Source organism: Lissotriton helveticus, chromosome 11 (assembly GCF_964261635.1).
Source record: "Lissotriton helveticus chromosome 11, aLisHel1.1, whole genome shotgun sequence".
Taxonomy (NCBI): Eukaryota; Metazoa; Chordata; class Amphibia; order Caudata; family Salamandridae; genus Lissotriton; species Lissotriton helveticus.
In genome coordinates this window covers 195,030,417-195,045,280 of record NC_136072.1, presented here as the reverse complement: position 1 = coordinate 195,045,280, position 14,864 = coordinate 195,030,417, and the positions used below count along the sequence as shown (strand labels likewise).

The 14,864-nt window shown below is 43.7% G+C and overlaps 1 protein-coding gene across 2 annotated transcripts in view; it reads left to right on the top strand.

Annotated features, from left to right (window-relative positions):
- Positions 1–14,864, top strand: part of MFSD1 (major facilitator superfamily domain containing 1) — a 162,985-nt gene that overhangs the window by 6,860 nt on the left and 141,261 nt on the right. For both annotated transcript variants that reach the window (XM_078667035.1, XM_078667036.1), the window contains exon 2: positions 12,149–12,201. In XM_078667035.1, the coding sequence (XP_078523161.1) occupies positions 12,149–12,201 (53 nt within the window). The remainder of the gene's footprint in view (positions 1–12,148; positions 12,202–14,864) is intronic.

The window sequence follows — 14,864 nt, the reverse complement described above, 5'->3', positions numbered from 1 at the left end:
CCAAGACTGAAGCAGCAATTTGCTGCTGTGGTCTACGCTTGACAAATGTGTGGCTAGAGGGTGATGACACCTTCTCCTCTTCCCCCGGTTACGAGCAAATATTCTGACCTGTTGTGTATAACCGATGACGAAATACTGTAAAGATTTTGGTAAATCTGTATCTCCATTGCCAGGATACTTGGCGTATATATCAATAATATGTCTATTAGGCTTTACAGATAGGAATTACCTATTTTTAGAAGCCAGACACATTTAAGAATGTGCTGAAAAAACCCACAGTCATGCTGTGCTCTGTAAATACAGCTAAACATGTAGATTTGTATAGTTGGAAGGGCACCAATAGCCCGATCCATCACTCTTTTCTTTTTTTATCCAGTAAAGTCAAATTATTGCATTGCATCACTGAATACTGTTTTCTAATCATTCCTTTTTTAGGTCTCGCACCTGCGACGCATCGCTAAGCGATGTCCCAGCGAGACCTATAGTCGTCGAGTCTGCTTTCAAGGAGACAGGAGATGGGCACGCGCAGCATGCCGTAATCGGATCAGGTCGCATGCCCGTTCACCATCTCCTGTCTCCCTTGAAAGCCTCCAACACACACAGCCTGCTTTTGCTTCGCACACACACACACGAGCACACACACAGAGACACACGCACGCACACACACACAAGCGCACACAGAGAGACACACGCACACACACAAGAGCACATGCACACACACACACAAGTGCACACATAGAGACACACACCACATACACCCCCCCGCCGCCACCCCCCCAGTACAACTAAGACCCTCTGACCGCATCTGCGCCACTCCGGACTTCTGCAGCCTCCGCGGGGCTCTCCCTTGGGCATGGGAGCCCCGCGTCACCCCTGCTCCTCTGGGCCAAGCCCTCCGTGGGCTTCAGAAGACGGAAGTCTCGCCCCACAACAGGCATGACGTTCCCGAACTTCCGGTATATCTCCTTGCAGCTTGCTAGTTTACTAATTTATTTTTAATACCGGGCTTCGCCTAGTGTTTGCGCAGTTTTCATGCTCCCTTTTTGCCATCTCATCGCAGCTTGCTAGTTTATTTATTTATTTGCTTTTAATCCCGGGCCTTGTTTTGTAGCAGGTGTCAGTGTCTCCCTGTCTGGTCGTCTGTCGCTGCCTCAGTTCTCCTTTTCCTTTTAGTGGAATCTCTGCCCCTTGTCTCTATCCCCATGTCTGTTTCACCCCTAACACCGACCCCCTCACCTCCATCCCTTCCCCCGATGGTCTTTCTGGCCCAGTCTACGGATTTGTTCACTCTTGTTGTCTCCCCATGCAAGTGTCTGTCTCCTTGTGATTGTGTGCTTATGTCCTTGTCTCTCAGTCTTCCTCGGTGTCCTCAACGCCATCTCCTGTCCGTGTCTGCCTGCACGGCAGCTTGCTAAGCAGTACGTTCTGTGCCGCCCATAGACCCGCCCCTTTAAGTTCTTAGAATAACTATTGTTGGAAGGTTTAATTTTGGGTTTATGAATGTACCTGTGTAAATCTGTCTACGAACAATATTTGTGTTGGTTGTTACCCCCTGGCTTTTGGGTGTGCTCGGTTGTTGGGTGGGATGATTGCTCTTCACAGTAATGCATTTAAAAGTTCTGTGTATTGCATGTTGAACATTTCAAAGGAATGTCTTGCTAATGTGGGAGCGCTTGACGGTCCAAGCATGGGGATCAGTACTGTGTTTATAACAATAGCGGCGGGGATTGTGGAGCAACACTGGGGTAGTTACCGCCTGTTGTGCACCCTGGCCTACCAACCCCGGTATTGGCTTTGTCATTCTTTTTTACAATTTGCACAGCAAAGCAGGCTGCGGAGCAACATGAGTTTTTTTTTTTAAAGCGCTATGACACAGCCAGTCTTGACTGTATCATAGAAATTGTTTTCCTTTAAACACTATTGCACTGCATTCCGTGCTGTTGTGCAACATGAAAACCAGCATTTGCAATGCAATAGGTATAGCATTGGCGAGCGTTTGAGTTATTTGCATTGTAAATACCAATGCTTTTTATTTGTGTATTTTTAAAACCCGCAAGCGGTGCATAAACACACACTTTGTACTTGCAGGTGTTGCTTACAAGAAGCGTTGCTGGCAATAACTACACCTCTTTTACTGCCAGCCTTGCTTCTCGTAAGCATGAACTATAAGTACAAAGTGTGTGTTTACGTACCACTTACAGCTTTTCTAAACACATAAATAAAAGGCAGTGCCGTTTACAATGCCAATAGCTCAAACTGTTGCAAATGCGAGACCTATTGCATTGCAAATGCTTGTTCTTGCACATTGAGACTTTCTCTCCATTACACAAAAAACGCTTGCCCACTCTAACAGTGGTTGTAGCCCACTTGAACTAGAATGAGTTTAAGGGTGGGAATTCTCAATGATAATGCATTCCAAAATATGTTAGGTAGGGCCTTGAAAAATTCCCAGTGGTAAATCTGTCCCTTTTTGCTGTCTAGAGATTTGACTAACCCCTTTGTTCTTCTAAAGAGTTGCAGACTTCAACCTAAACAATCAACAACTCTATTCCACCACATTATTTTTTGCTTCTTATTTAGTACGGAACATCTATGTACCCATTGCCATGGAATACCTCTTGACCACCTACTTGTTTCTAACTAGCTTACGTTCGCTCATTTGATCCCTCATTTTTGACCATTCCATTACATGTGTGGTGGTTAACATCCCTCCTGCAGATCAGCTTATCTACTTCTATTCCATTTCAGAGCTGGAACGTTCACCAAACACTCTTTCACTGATTTCCTAAACCAAATTTACAATAATCTCACACGTGCAGTACACCACATTATTTCCCCAGTTTAACAAATCCTACATCATGCCTTTATGACACACTGTCACATGCACACATTTTCACCCATTGTTGCAATGTCCAAAAGCCTGGACACCACTATCATTCACTCACTGAATACCAAGATTAGAGTACTCATTTGTAAGTGTGCTTGTAGCAAATGCAAAACACATACCAATCTGCACATTTACTGGCATGACCTATTACTATACAACACAAAAATTAGGTGTGATGGCTATAACCAGGAGACTTCAGGAGAGCCACTCTCCCAGGTCTGGATGAATAAGTCTAGTTTTCCTAAATACATAGACCTGTGTTATGTTTTGTGGTCTCGTATTGAGAAAGACAATTCCAAGATTTGGACAAGGTGGGCTCATTCACGTAATGTGACATTCGTCATACAGCTCTATGTATTTAAGAAAACTAGGCCCAGTCATCCAGACCTGGGAGATTGGCACTCTTAAAGATCTGAGATATAGCCTCCACACCTAATATTTGTGTTATATATTTTCTGAATTTCGGTTTGTTGTCTTTTGGCATCCTTTTTTGTTCTCCCTTTGTGTTTTATATGCACTATTTCTAGCCTTAGATAATGCCAGATCTACCTACTTTAAAAATTCTTACCGCCTTGCTGTGTCACTGTTGGCAGCCTATGGCATCTACAGTCAAGAGCCTAGTCTCCTTACCATTCACACTCCCTCTATTTCATCAGACATTCCTTTGAGGATCTCCACCATTAAAGAGACACTTGCAACTCTTCTTGCAGTCTCTCATCCTTCTCACACACCTAAACCTCTAAGCTTCCTTCTCTGACTTTACCATAACTTTGCTTGTGGAGCTTCTCCCATAGTCCGGTCTGCATATCCTGCCTCTGTCGAATACTTTCGGTCCTCAGACTATCAAACCATTAGCTCTCTCCCTGATGGCTCTCCTTTGTGTATCCACTTTTTTCAATCCGTGTCAGTTCCTCTTATCTGGCTTCCCATACTTTTTAAAAAGAGCAGTTGTATTAACATTTGTAGCGCAAAAAATAATTGATTGGAGGCTGCAGATTCCTCTGGGTGAGGTGCCCTAGTGCACTTTGAGCCAAAAAAGGGACAAGCTGACTTAGGAAAAGGACATGAATTGAGCATAGTCCATGGAAAGGCCTATGTTTTTGTCCACTGCTCAAAAATTAAGACCATATATACAGTAGGCAAACACACAATAATTACTAAAAGTATGAAACACTGATGACTATTAAAACTATTTGGTAGCAGGTGATGAAAATGATTGAATGTAGGAATGATGAGCAATTATGGAAATGTGCCCTTGTGGAGAGTCAATTTATTGAATAAGGGTAAGTTATTCCTTTCACATAGGGCTTACAGTATCCTGGTGTTTCCTTTTATTGTGTTGGAAAGAATTATGTTTGGGTAGTGTGGTGAGTGGGTTAACGATATTACACCTTCACCAAATGCAAGGCCTTCTGCCATTCCTCAATTCAGGAATTGGCCAGGATTTTAGCCTCTACTTATAAACTTATGTGGCTATGGAGGCCCTTCCTGAACTTATCACAATGGAGAGCGAGGGACAATCAAACCAGTTTTACTCTCCTGCTGCCGATACTCACACACGAGCAACTGATTATTCAAGGATTCTAACTGAGGAAGACAAGAAATCCCCCTCAATATCAGGAAGTTGTTTTTCACCTCTACCCTATCCAGAGATACTAGAGTAGACACCTCACTCACTTATCGTGACATGCTTCATCATCGGCGCCTATCCACACCCTGGTAAGATGGTACCACCAGGGCGGACTCAACCATTGATGGAATGGGAGTTCTTAGATAAAGTCAAGCTGGACATGCAGGGATCCAGAAGAGTGATTAGTTAAAAATACCTCTAGGTATACCCAAAACTGCTTCTTTATTTTTAGGGTACCTGGGGTATGCATAAAATCGTTAATCTCTATGTAAATAACATATAGCAAATATAACAATATGATTATCTTGTGAGGTTCATGTAGGAATTTGTGCTTTTCAGGAGCTTTGAGAGGGAATTGTTTTCTGAAAATGTTTTTATTGCAGAGTTTCTTAGCATACATACAAACTGTTTTTTATGCTAATACTTGCATATGCATTAGATATGCATCATTAACACTTGCTTTTCTGAGGTCCTGGAGTAATACCAACATGTCCTTTGTGTCTTTCAGGTAGGAGGGCATCTTCTGTACCAATGGTCTTTAGAAGTGGTCTGGGAATTTCAATAGAGGATTAAAGATAGATCTGATACCTGAGATCATTGGTCTCCCTGGTGGTGGATTCTTGTTCTTATGAATCTTTCGGAGTATGTAGAAGTATGGTGTTCTTGGGTTATCCTCTTTTAGGAATTCTGCCTTTGCGTTGTTATGCAGTATCTTTCCTTGGCTTCATTTACCATGGATTGGATATCTTCTGTAGTCTCTTTTGTTGGATCCCTCTGTAGCACTTTGTAATTCCTTGGATCATTTAGGAGGTTTTTACATTTGCTATGGTACATCTCGAGTGGGATAACCACTGTGGCTCTCCCTTTATCCTCTGAGTTTTATGATGATGTCTTTCATATTGTCAATCTCTTGGATGGCCTCACGTTTTGCGTGTGTCAAGTTGTTGAACATATGTGTGTTGTCATTTCTCAGTTCGTCAACCTCCATGATCACAGCTTTTTCAAAAGCTAGTAGGGCTGGTGGCGTTATGTGGCTTGAAATTCAATCTTTTTCTTCAGACTTGATTTTTTTTCTTCCTCACTTGGGGATATTGTATTCTTCTCTGTGAAGAAGATAGACAGTCTCAGTCTTCTGAAGAACTCTGCTAGTTCTATCCTCCCATTGAAAGTATCTGATCTTGGTTTTGGGACAAAACTGAGCCCTTTGTTTAGCACTTTCAATTGGGCCTCTGTGAAGACTGCTGTGCTTAGGTTGACTGTTCCCGAAAGTTCCTGCTGATGCTCGGTTGTGGTTCTTGTTCAGATGTCTCCTGGTGTTGTGCTTGCCACTGTGCTTTTTGTTCTCTTTGTTTCCCTCTTCCTGGGGTTTGGCCTCTCCCTAAAAATGGTGTCTGGAAGGATTGCCACTGGTAGCCAAAATGGGGGGGTTGAGAGGGTGGTTGAGCATAGGGCCCCCATCTATAAGGTTATGGTTGGAATGGTAGAGCTGGTTGATAGGAGCCCCTGTTTCTGCATGGGCATCGTCCTCTTTTTCTCATGTTCCATGCTCAGTTGGAGCCTTCTCCCGAGGAATCACTGGAATATTTCTCGGATCCCGTGCTATCTGGGAAATCTGGCTCGTCAGCCTCGCTGGGGTTGTGATCTGCTTAGTTGTTCATTGATGATTTTGTTGTTTTCATCTACTTTTTTTTTAATGTGGTGATTGTCGTTTGGGTTTCTAATCCATTCTCTATTGTTTTTATGTCAATCAAAAGAGCATCTGATAGTCTTTTCCCGGTTTATATTATCAGGACCAGCCAGTCCCTCGTGCATTTCTATGCTATGAGGGACCAGCTGCATCTGAAATCTGGATCATTGAGAAAAATTCTGGGGGCATTGGAGACTATCAGACCATTAGGGTCTATGTTGCCCCGAAGATATTCGGTCATAATAGCTCCATGCAGTAGTGTTTTTAGTTGTGTTCACTGTAACTCGGTGAGAGATTCCCAATCATCGGTATTCAGGTTAGTTTGTGTCAAAGATGATTCAGGGATTAGGGATAGTGCTGATAAAATAGACAATATTACACCTTCATCAAATGTAAGGCCTTCCGCCATTCCTCAATTCAGGAATTGGCCAGGTTTTTGGCCTCTACTTATAAACCTATGTGGCTATGGAGGCCCTTCCTGAACTTATCACAATGGAGAGCGAGAGACACTCAAACCAGTTTTACTCTCCTGCTGCCGATACTCACACACGAGCAACTGATTATTCAAGGATTCTAACTGAGGAAGACAAGAAATCCCCCTCAATATCAGGAAGTTGGTTTTCACCTCTACCGTATCCCGAAATACTAGAGTAGACACCTCACTCACTTATCGTGACATGCTTCATCATCGGCGCCTATCCACACCCTGGTAAGATGGTACCACCAGGGCGGACTCAACCATAGATGGAATGGGAGTTCTTAGATAAAGTCAAACTGGACATGCAGGGATCCAGAAGAGTGATTAGTTAAAAATACCTCTAGGTATACCGAAAACTGCTTCTTTATTTTGAGGTTACCTGGGGTATGAATAAAATCGTTAATCTCTTCAGTTCTATTCAATATAATTGTTCAATTATACCCTTTGTGCTAGTGTATTGCCAGCCGTCTTCTGGCAGGTAGCATTGTAAGATCTATGACATTTTTGCTCAATGCTCACTTTATACTGTGAGCCCCAATACCAAGTTGAAACACTTGTGGGCAGCATTGTAGTTCTAGCTGTAATATACTTCTATGTTTGTATGCATCCGTTACTTGTTTTAAGTAGCCCTGCTTTCTAGTACACTGCCTTGTTATGTAGTGATTTGTCGCACCAACCTGTTCACATTTGAGACAATGGGGATCCTGTGTTATCTAACTTGTGTAGCATGGCCGGTGTAATGTATGCATGATGTATGTCATTAAGTTGAAACAACGAAAACCTGATTGTTACTGGATTCCCTTTCTATATGTGTGAGTGCCTCCTACCACTGCGTAACCTGAAAGAGCTCATTAGTCTGTCTCACACTACACTTGAGGCAGAAGTGGGTGTGGGTGTGGGTGTGGGTGTGTGTGTGTGTGTGTGTGTGTGTGTGTTGGCATGTATTGCCTGGTATATGCGGGTTATCGTTTCAGTGCACTCATCTGTCTGCAGTATTAATATCAGTGTGACTGAGCGTCGGGGTTGCTTGTCTCCTGCATCTCATACCTATGGAGTGCCCGATAGTGTAGGAACCGACTCCTGCCAACTGGAATAAGTCCATCGCCTGTAGGAACCGACTCCTGCCAACTGGAATAAGTCCATCGCCTGTTTCTATCCGACCATCTGACTTTTTTGTTTGTTTGTTTAATTCTCCTGCTATCTGGCTTCCTCATATTAAGGTGTGTGTGTGTGTGTGTGTGTGTGTGGGCATGTATTGCCTGGTATATGCGGGTTATCGTTTCAGTGCACTCTTCTGTCTGCAGTATTAATATCAGTGTGACTGAGCGTCGGGGTTGCTTGTCTCCTGCATCTCATACCTATGGAGTGCCCGATAGTGTAGGAACCGACTCCTGCCAACTGGAATAAGTCCATCGCCTGTTTCTATCCGATCATCTGACTTTTTTGTTTGTTTAATTCTCCTGCTATCTGGCTTTCTCATATTAAGCTGTGTGTGTGTGTGTGTGTGTGTGTGTCTGTCAGTCAGTCACACCAAAAGAAAGAACTCCTTCCAGAAAGCTAGGACCCGTGGGCGGTGGCGCGCTAAACCGGCGGAGTACCCAGCATGTAAATCCAACCATACCACATGAACGCGCACTCAGGAACGATGGCCAGGCAAGTATTCGTCCAAGAAAGATTTATTGCTCCATAAATCCAACGTAGGATTTATGGAGCAATAAATCTTTCTTGGACGAATACTTGCCTGGCCATCGTTCCGGAGTGTGCGTTCATGTGGTATTGAAAACATGCTTGGTTTCTTCTCCTGGATAGTCTCTCCTGCAGGCCCAGGTTCTCTCTTTCCCATTCTCAAGCAGGCCTATAGGCACTAGGCAAATCATTAGCTCCTTCAACAAAATCAGTAGACTTCATGTGATGTTCCCTCATTTCTGGGGCACTGGCTGATGTGCAGATTCCAACCCGTATCACATGGTAGTCCATCAAGTACTCAATGGAGCAGTGGTGTGCTCTATAGAGTGGGCTGACTGCTTGAAAACTTCCTTCACTCGATCAACTGAAACTACAGTCCCACCTCCTCACTCCTACCATCTACCAATTGACAATGGCAAGCAAGGATTAATCAGCAGCCTTGTGCTAACATGCCCCTCACTGAATGTATAAGGGTTTTCCTGTTTCCATCCTTTCCCACTTCAGTGTCTGGATCTCCATCCCCAGCCACATGAATACAGTCCTTACAATTCCTTTGTCTGTTTGTCTAGGGAAGCTGTAGCCACTCTCCAGCTTGTAATATTCTTAACCAGTATCCATACAAAATGAGTTCCACTGGTGTCAGTACTTGGAGTCCTTTTAGCGTACACGTGCTACACACTGACAGTATATACGTGCACTTGGCATGCGCACAGAATGTCCACTCACAAATCTTGCATTCACATTACAGTGGAAATGAACAGAAGAGGGATCAGGAGACCTATGCCCATTTTTAGGGCATGCTTGGTGCACCCCTCCAGGTCACAGAACAAGTTCTCCACATTGTTCTACCAGGTACGGGCCTCAACCTCTACACACTCTTTAGATTAGCAGGATTCTAGGAGAAAAATAAGTGGCAAGGATACCAGTAAGGCACTTAACCATGCAGTCTCGTTTGGTGACTGTTTAACATGCAGAGGACATTACCATTTATTTATTTTTATTAATAAAGTTTTATATAGCCATTCAAACATGAAGTAAATAAAAACTCCACACCAACTAAACCAACGAAAAAGGCAGATAGTTGCAGCTTCTTTCAAGAACTCTACTATGAAGCAGCTTAAAAAAATAATAATCACAGAAACCAAAAGTTGTATTAACATGTAGTACAGTAGGGACTGGTTGGCAGGGTGCAGAAATAAATAGGTCAGTTTATATCCCGCAGGCACAGTAAGCAAACGCGGATGCACAAAACAGCAAAACCATGCCAGCCTCACATCATTTTGTTCTTCCTTTCGTAACCCTTATTTTCCACGTAACAAGTCAAGCAAGGGCTATTCAGACTGAGAAATAATCTTGAGAGGCAGCCCAGACTATCCCGACAGCCTTGCCTTTAGTTGAACTCCAACACCAATTCACAGTAAGAATATAATGTATTTCTCACCTAATGCTACTACAGTTAAGCCCATGTATCTGAGATTATTGCATGAGATTTGCTGACCAGCTTGAACGCATTGTCCCAGTCTCACTAAAATAGATTACAACTCTTACAAAGACCTGAAATAAAAACTATTAATTCAATATGAAATTCATTAACATTCAGTTCTAAATAAGAGGGCACTTAATTGCCACTCTTTACACACTATCAATGAGCACATAAAATATCTAATAATTTTATAGTATAATTCTGAGAAAAAAGTTGTTCTATGTAAATATTACGTAATCGCACTGTCTCAACACACCATTTTTATTTGCAGTCCATTATCATGTTTCTTTACTAGAATTACATTTTACCTATTCACTAGGTTAACAATCAATATTTGAACCTAGTGTTTGTGTTGCATTTTCAATATTTAGTACCTTCACGATTCCCCCGGTAGTCTATCCATTCCCCCAGATACTAACCTGTTTCTGTAGACATCTGGACAATTTATCAGTGGGGATCTTCATCATTATTCAGTAACCTACTGCGCATGCCCAGCTCTCGAAAGTTGGCATGTTTCTACTTAGCAGGTGTTGGCAATGTTACATTTTGAGATAATCCACTTTAGTTGTCCTTGGTTTATTAGCATTAGGTTATATCTGTTTTTGTCACAAATTAGTGAAACATGCAGGAGCATCAGCTTTGTGTCGTTGTCTATCTGCCTGTTTGTTATTTTTTTGCAATGTGAATCTCACTCTGTTCCAGAAAGGTTTAATTTTGGGGTATTGTAATATACAGTGTATGAGATCCCCGTTGCTCTCCACATCTGAGACAGGGGAATCAATGTTCCCATACCTCCATATTTTATAATGTGTTATGTATGTCAGGTGCACATTTTTCAGTTGGCTCATTCTGTACTAATTGGCAGTAGCCATTTCCCACAATACCATCCTGGCAATTTACCATTTTTTATCAGAAAATGTTCCCACATCTCTTTCCCTTGCCCGCCTAAGATAGTCAAATGTGTTGGGGCGTGGATTGCGAGTGAGTGGTAGAGTCTAGGTATCTTTGTGCCATCCATGGTCCATTGGCAACTTAGCCTCTAGGAAGATAGGGTAAAAATCAGGGAGGTGTTAGATTTGTTTTTTACATGGGGGCATTTCTCACTGTAGATACAAACATTTAAACAAAATGGTGTTTGTGCATGTAGTTCACTTGCAGATCCTTGAAGGAACATACAATAGTGCGTATCATATTGTCCCCCCAAAATGAACATTTCATTATTGACCCCCACTTCCATAGAACTCATCTTCTATCAAAGAGGTTTTAATTCTGCCCATTTCAAATTCAAATTGTTTCTTTTTCTGTAAGTGGTTACAAGTACTGTAAACACATTTATAAATTGAAAAGGCTAATCCTCATCCACTGCACTGAATTATATACAATTTTTCCCTCACTAAGATTTTTTTCCTGGACGGAAGTGTGACCTAACCACGACACATTAGATTGATACCTAAACTTCTCTGGTAGATTGTTTGTTTTTGGTTTTTTTCAGTCTTGAAAATTGCAATTATGTGCTAGTAAACTCCAGTATAGCCAGTGCTTAGCCCCAGCCTTCCCTCATAATCACAATTTCAATAACTAGGAGCCTTCTGGATCCTTACAATGTACAATTGAGATTGGGACGCAAAATGAGTTAACTTGACCTTCTGTGAACGGGTGCCAGACATGCCTTCATCTTTCCTTTCCATCATAGACCCTAATCCAGACATTCATTCGGTTTAGTTGATCCATTGTATTGAAAGATGCAGACAAATTAGATAATCATATCAGGCTTTTCGATCTGTAGTTGTGAGGTGTTTCCCTCTTATATCAAACAGTGTGTTCTTGGTTCCTTGACCAAAACATGATTGAAAATCAACCAGTATCATCATCTGCTCCCACACTGGGTCTTGGAGAAAAAAAAAAAAATTCTTGGGAGGTATTTCTTTTGTTGGTTGAGTCACATGTTGTGCTATTATTCCCTCCCTGAGAAACTGCTTTGAAAGTTTGAATATCAGCGTGCCCAGAGTTGGGCCTGCTGTCATATTACTTCTGTAGGTAGTTGAAACAGCCTTGGAAGAGGAAGCCTCAGTTATTTAGCAATCCACTTTGTTAAATCATATTTCATAATAAATGCCCTACATTGTTCCTGAAATATCATAAAATATTATTTAATAGTAGTGTTCGTATTGCACAAGTGAGAGACAGTTGTCCTTTTAACTAAATACCTCCTTTTACTCTCGTAATCATTTTAAATTAAGTAGCAAAGACATGACTAAAGACAAGTTTTTTAATACAGCTGTTTTTTCCCCCAATAGGTAGCTATTTCTGCTATGATAACCCTGCAGCTCTTCAAATCCAGGTTCAATCGGTAAGTGGAATAACACTCTGCAGTTTGCTTTGCTATGAAGTCATCCTAACTAATGTAAAACAACTCTAGCAGATTTGCAGTATGTTGTCGTCCTGTAAGGGTGACTGTGAAGCCCTTCACCAATTAGCTCAATGCCTTACATTTTCTTCTGCACCATTTTAGACTGATTGTAAAAGCCAGTACCTTTAACAGGTACATGTTTGCATACCAACATAGCCAATGCTCTTTATTTATTCTTATTTATTCTAGAGACTTCTAGCTGCAGATTCCTTGCCTTTGAATTCTCCAGCGTCCGGCTGGATCCGAAATATTTTGCATGAGCAATACCCCTTGCACGCGCCGTAGGGTGGCTCCATGTGACATCGCCTGCGTTGTTCGCGTCAGTTATGATGTTGCGGTCACCTATATAGGTTCCACCCAGGCACGCGGATATTCGTTCTTTTCTTTCTGCCGCCAGATAAGCGCCTGCCCGGAGAAGAGCTACCCCTCTGTCGCTTTTTGACAGGCCTTTTTCGACTTTTGTCAACCTCTGGGTCAGAAGGGGCACCATCGGGTTCGATGTAGTTGGCTTAGGCAATGGATCCGGTGGGGCCTCAGGATTCCGATCCGGATGGCGGCATTAATGCCATCGCGACCTTCCCAGGCGTCGGACCCAAAGTTTGTGCCTTCGGGGTTGCCGGTGCCCACTCCCGGTTCTAGCCCCATCCTTATCCCTGACGAGATAGTCGGAACAGCGTCGCTCCACGCCGATTCTAACGTCGATAGAACCCAGGGGTTCTATGTTGTCTCCCGAATATTTTCATGATGTTTTAGGCTTAGGAGAGGATTGGGAGGGGTCTATCGTCCCTTTAGAAACACCAGGATGTTTCAGCAGAGCAGATGGACTGGTGTGGAGAACTTGGGGAGGCCAGTGGACTGGACACTTTACCAGATACTGGCATGTTCTTTCCGCTAACTGTGTCTATGGAGTAGGGGGCATCTTATGCCATGGTGGTCAAGAGAGCAGCCGAGGTCCTCTGACTGGAGTTGCCATCTGTGCAGGTCATGACAAATTTCCTGACCAATGTGCTTCAGCTTGGGGCTTCCACCTCTGAACCCCTTTTGCCCTTCAATGAGGCACTGTTCGGCAGGCGATGCCGCTTTTTCCGGTTTCTCTCCAAGGCGCCTATCTGTTGGTTCGTATCGACAATCCGGTGGCATCGTTCTTACTTGAACCGCAAGGGGTGAACCAGGTGTGTGTCGCTGAATCTGCTGGCTTCCATGATTTGTGCCTGGGCAGAATCTCACCTATTGGTGTTGAGGGCTGTTTACATTCAGGGGCGTCTGAATTTTCATGCGGACGGCTTGAGCCGCATCCTTCCGTCCTCTTTTCTGTACCATCTGTCTGTTTCGGGACCTTTGTCGTTGGTTCGGGACTCCTTGGATCAATCTTTTTGCTTCCCTCACAACGCTCTTCTCCCCCGGTTATGTTCCGAGGTGGTTTGTCCTCAGGCTTGGGCGGTGGATGCTCTCTTGATTCCTTGGCCTTCGGGCCTTCTGTATGCCTTCCCTCTAATTCCCCTCCTCCAGAGGATGCTGCAGAAGATTCGGGGGCAGAGGGTGATTGTGCTGTTGACTGCTTTTTTTGGCCTCGCTGCCTTTGTTTTCCGCTTCTGATGCAGCTGGTGGGGGCAGGTTTGTCCACGTTCTGGCTCCACTTCAGTATCCTCTCCTGTCTTTGCCCTGTCTTCGTCGCTTCCATCTGACAGCCTTGCTCTTGAATGGCTGACATTGGAGTCTTTGGGCCGTTCTTCTGTGGTGGCATGTGACACTAAACAGTGGCGTCAGCCTTCGACTCTAAAGAGCTACGGTAAGCATTGGGGGTGTTTTGTCTCCTGGTGCTCTTCCCATGGGGTGGATCTTGTGGTTGGGTATCCGTGTGCTTCTATTCTTAATTTTTTTCGATATGGGTTTTTGAAGGTCCTTTCCCCTTCTACCTCAGTGGGCTGCAATTCGGGCATGCATGGGTCCTGGGGCCTTATGGAGGTTGTCGCTCCTTTAGTGAGTCGGCTTCTGCATAGTTTTAGGCTTCGTCATCCAGTCACTCCTGTGATTGTGCCTTCTTGGGATTTGCCGTGGTGTGCAGTTGCCTCCTTTTGAACCTTTGTTGGATGCAGATTTGTTGTGGTTGTCTGCTAAGGTGGCATTTCTGTTGATCATCACCTACGCTAGGCGGTTGGTTGAGTTGGGTACTTTGCTTTTCTCCTTCCCTTATTTGCAGTTTCTGCAGGATAGGATTGTTTTGCGGCTTGACCCGGCCTTTCGCCCTAAAAGTTCCTCCAAGTTCCATTTGCAGCAGGAGGTGGTCCTTCCGGATTTGCCTTGGGATGTGGATTCGCTTGTTCCTTTGACCTTGGTTGTTCGCAGAGCCCTTCAGATTTACCTCCAACATACCCAGAGGTTTCGTCTTTCCCCTGCCCTGTCTGTCTCCTGTGGGAGTGTGGCTAAGGGGAAGAAAGTTTCTTCTTACACCATTAATTGGTGGGTGGTTTGGCGGTCTGCCAAGCCTATAAGTCTGTGGACCTGCCTCCTCCTTCTCAGATGCAAGGACGTTTGACACGTTCTGTGTCTGCTTCCTGGGCTGAGGCAGTTCAGAATTCAGAAGTAGGCAGTGGCTATTATTC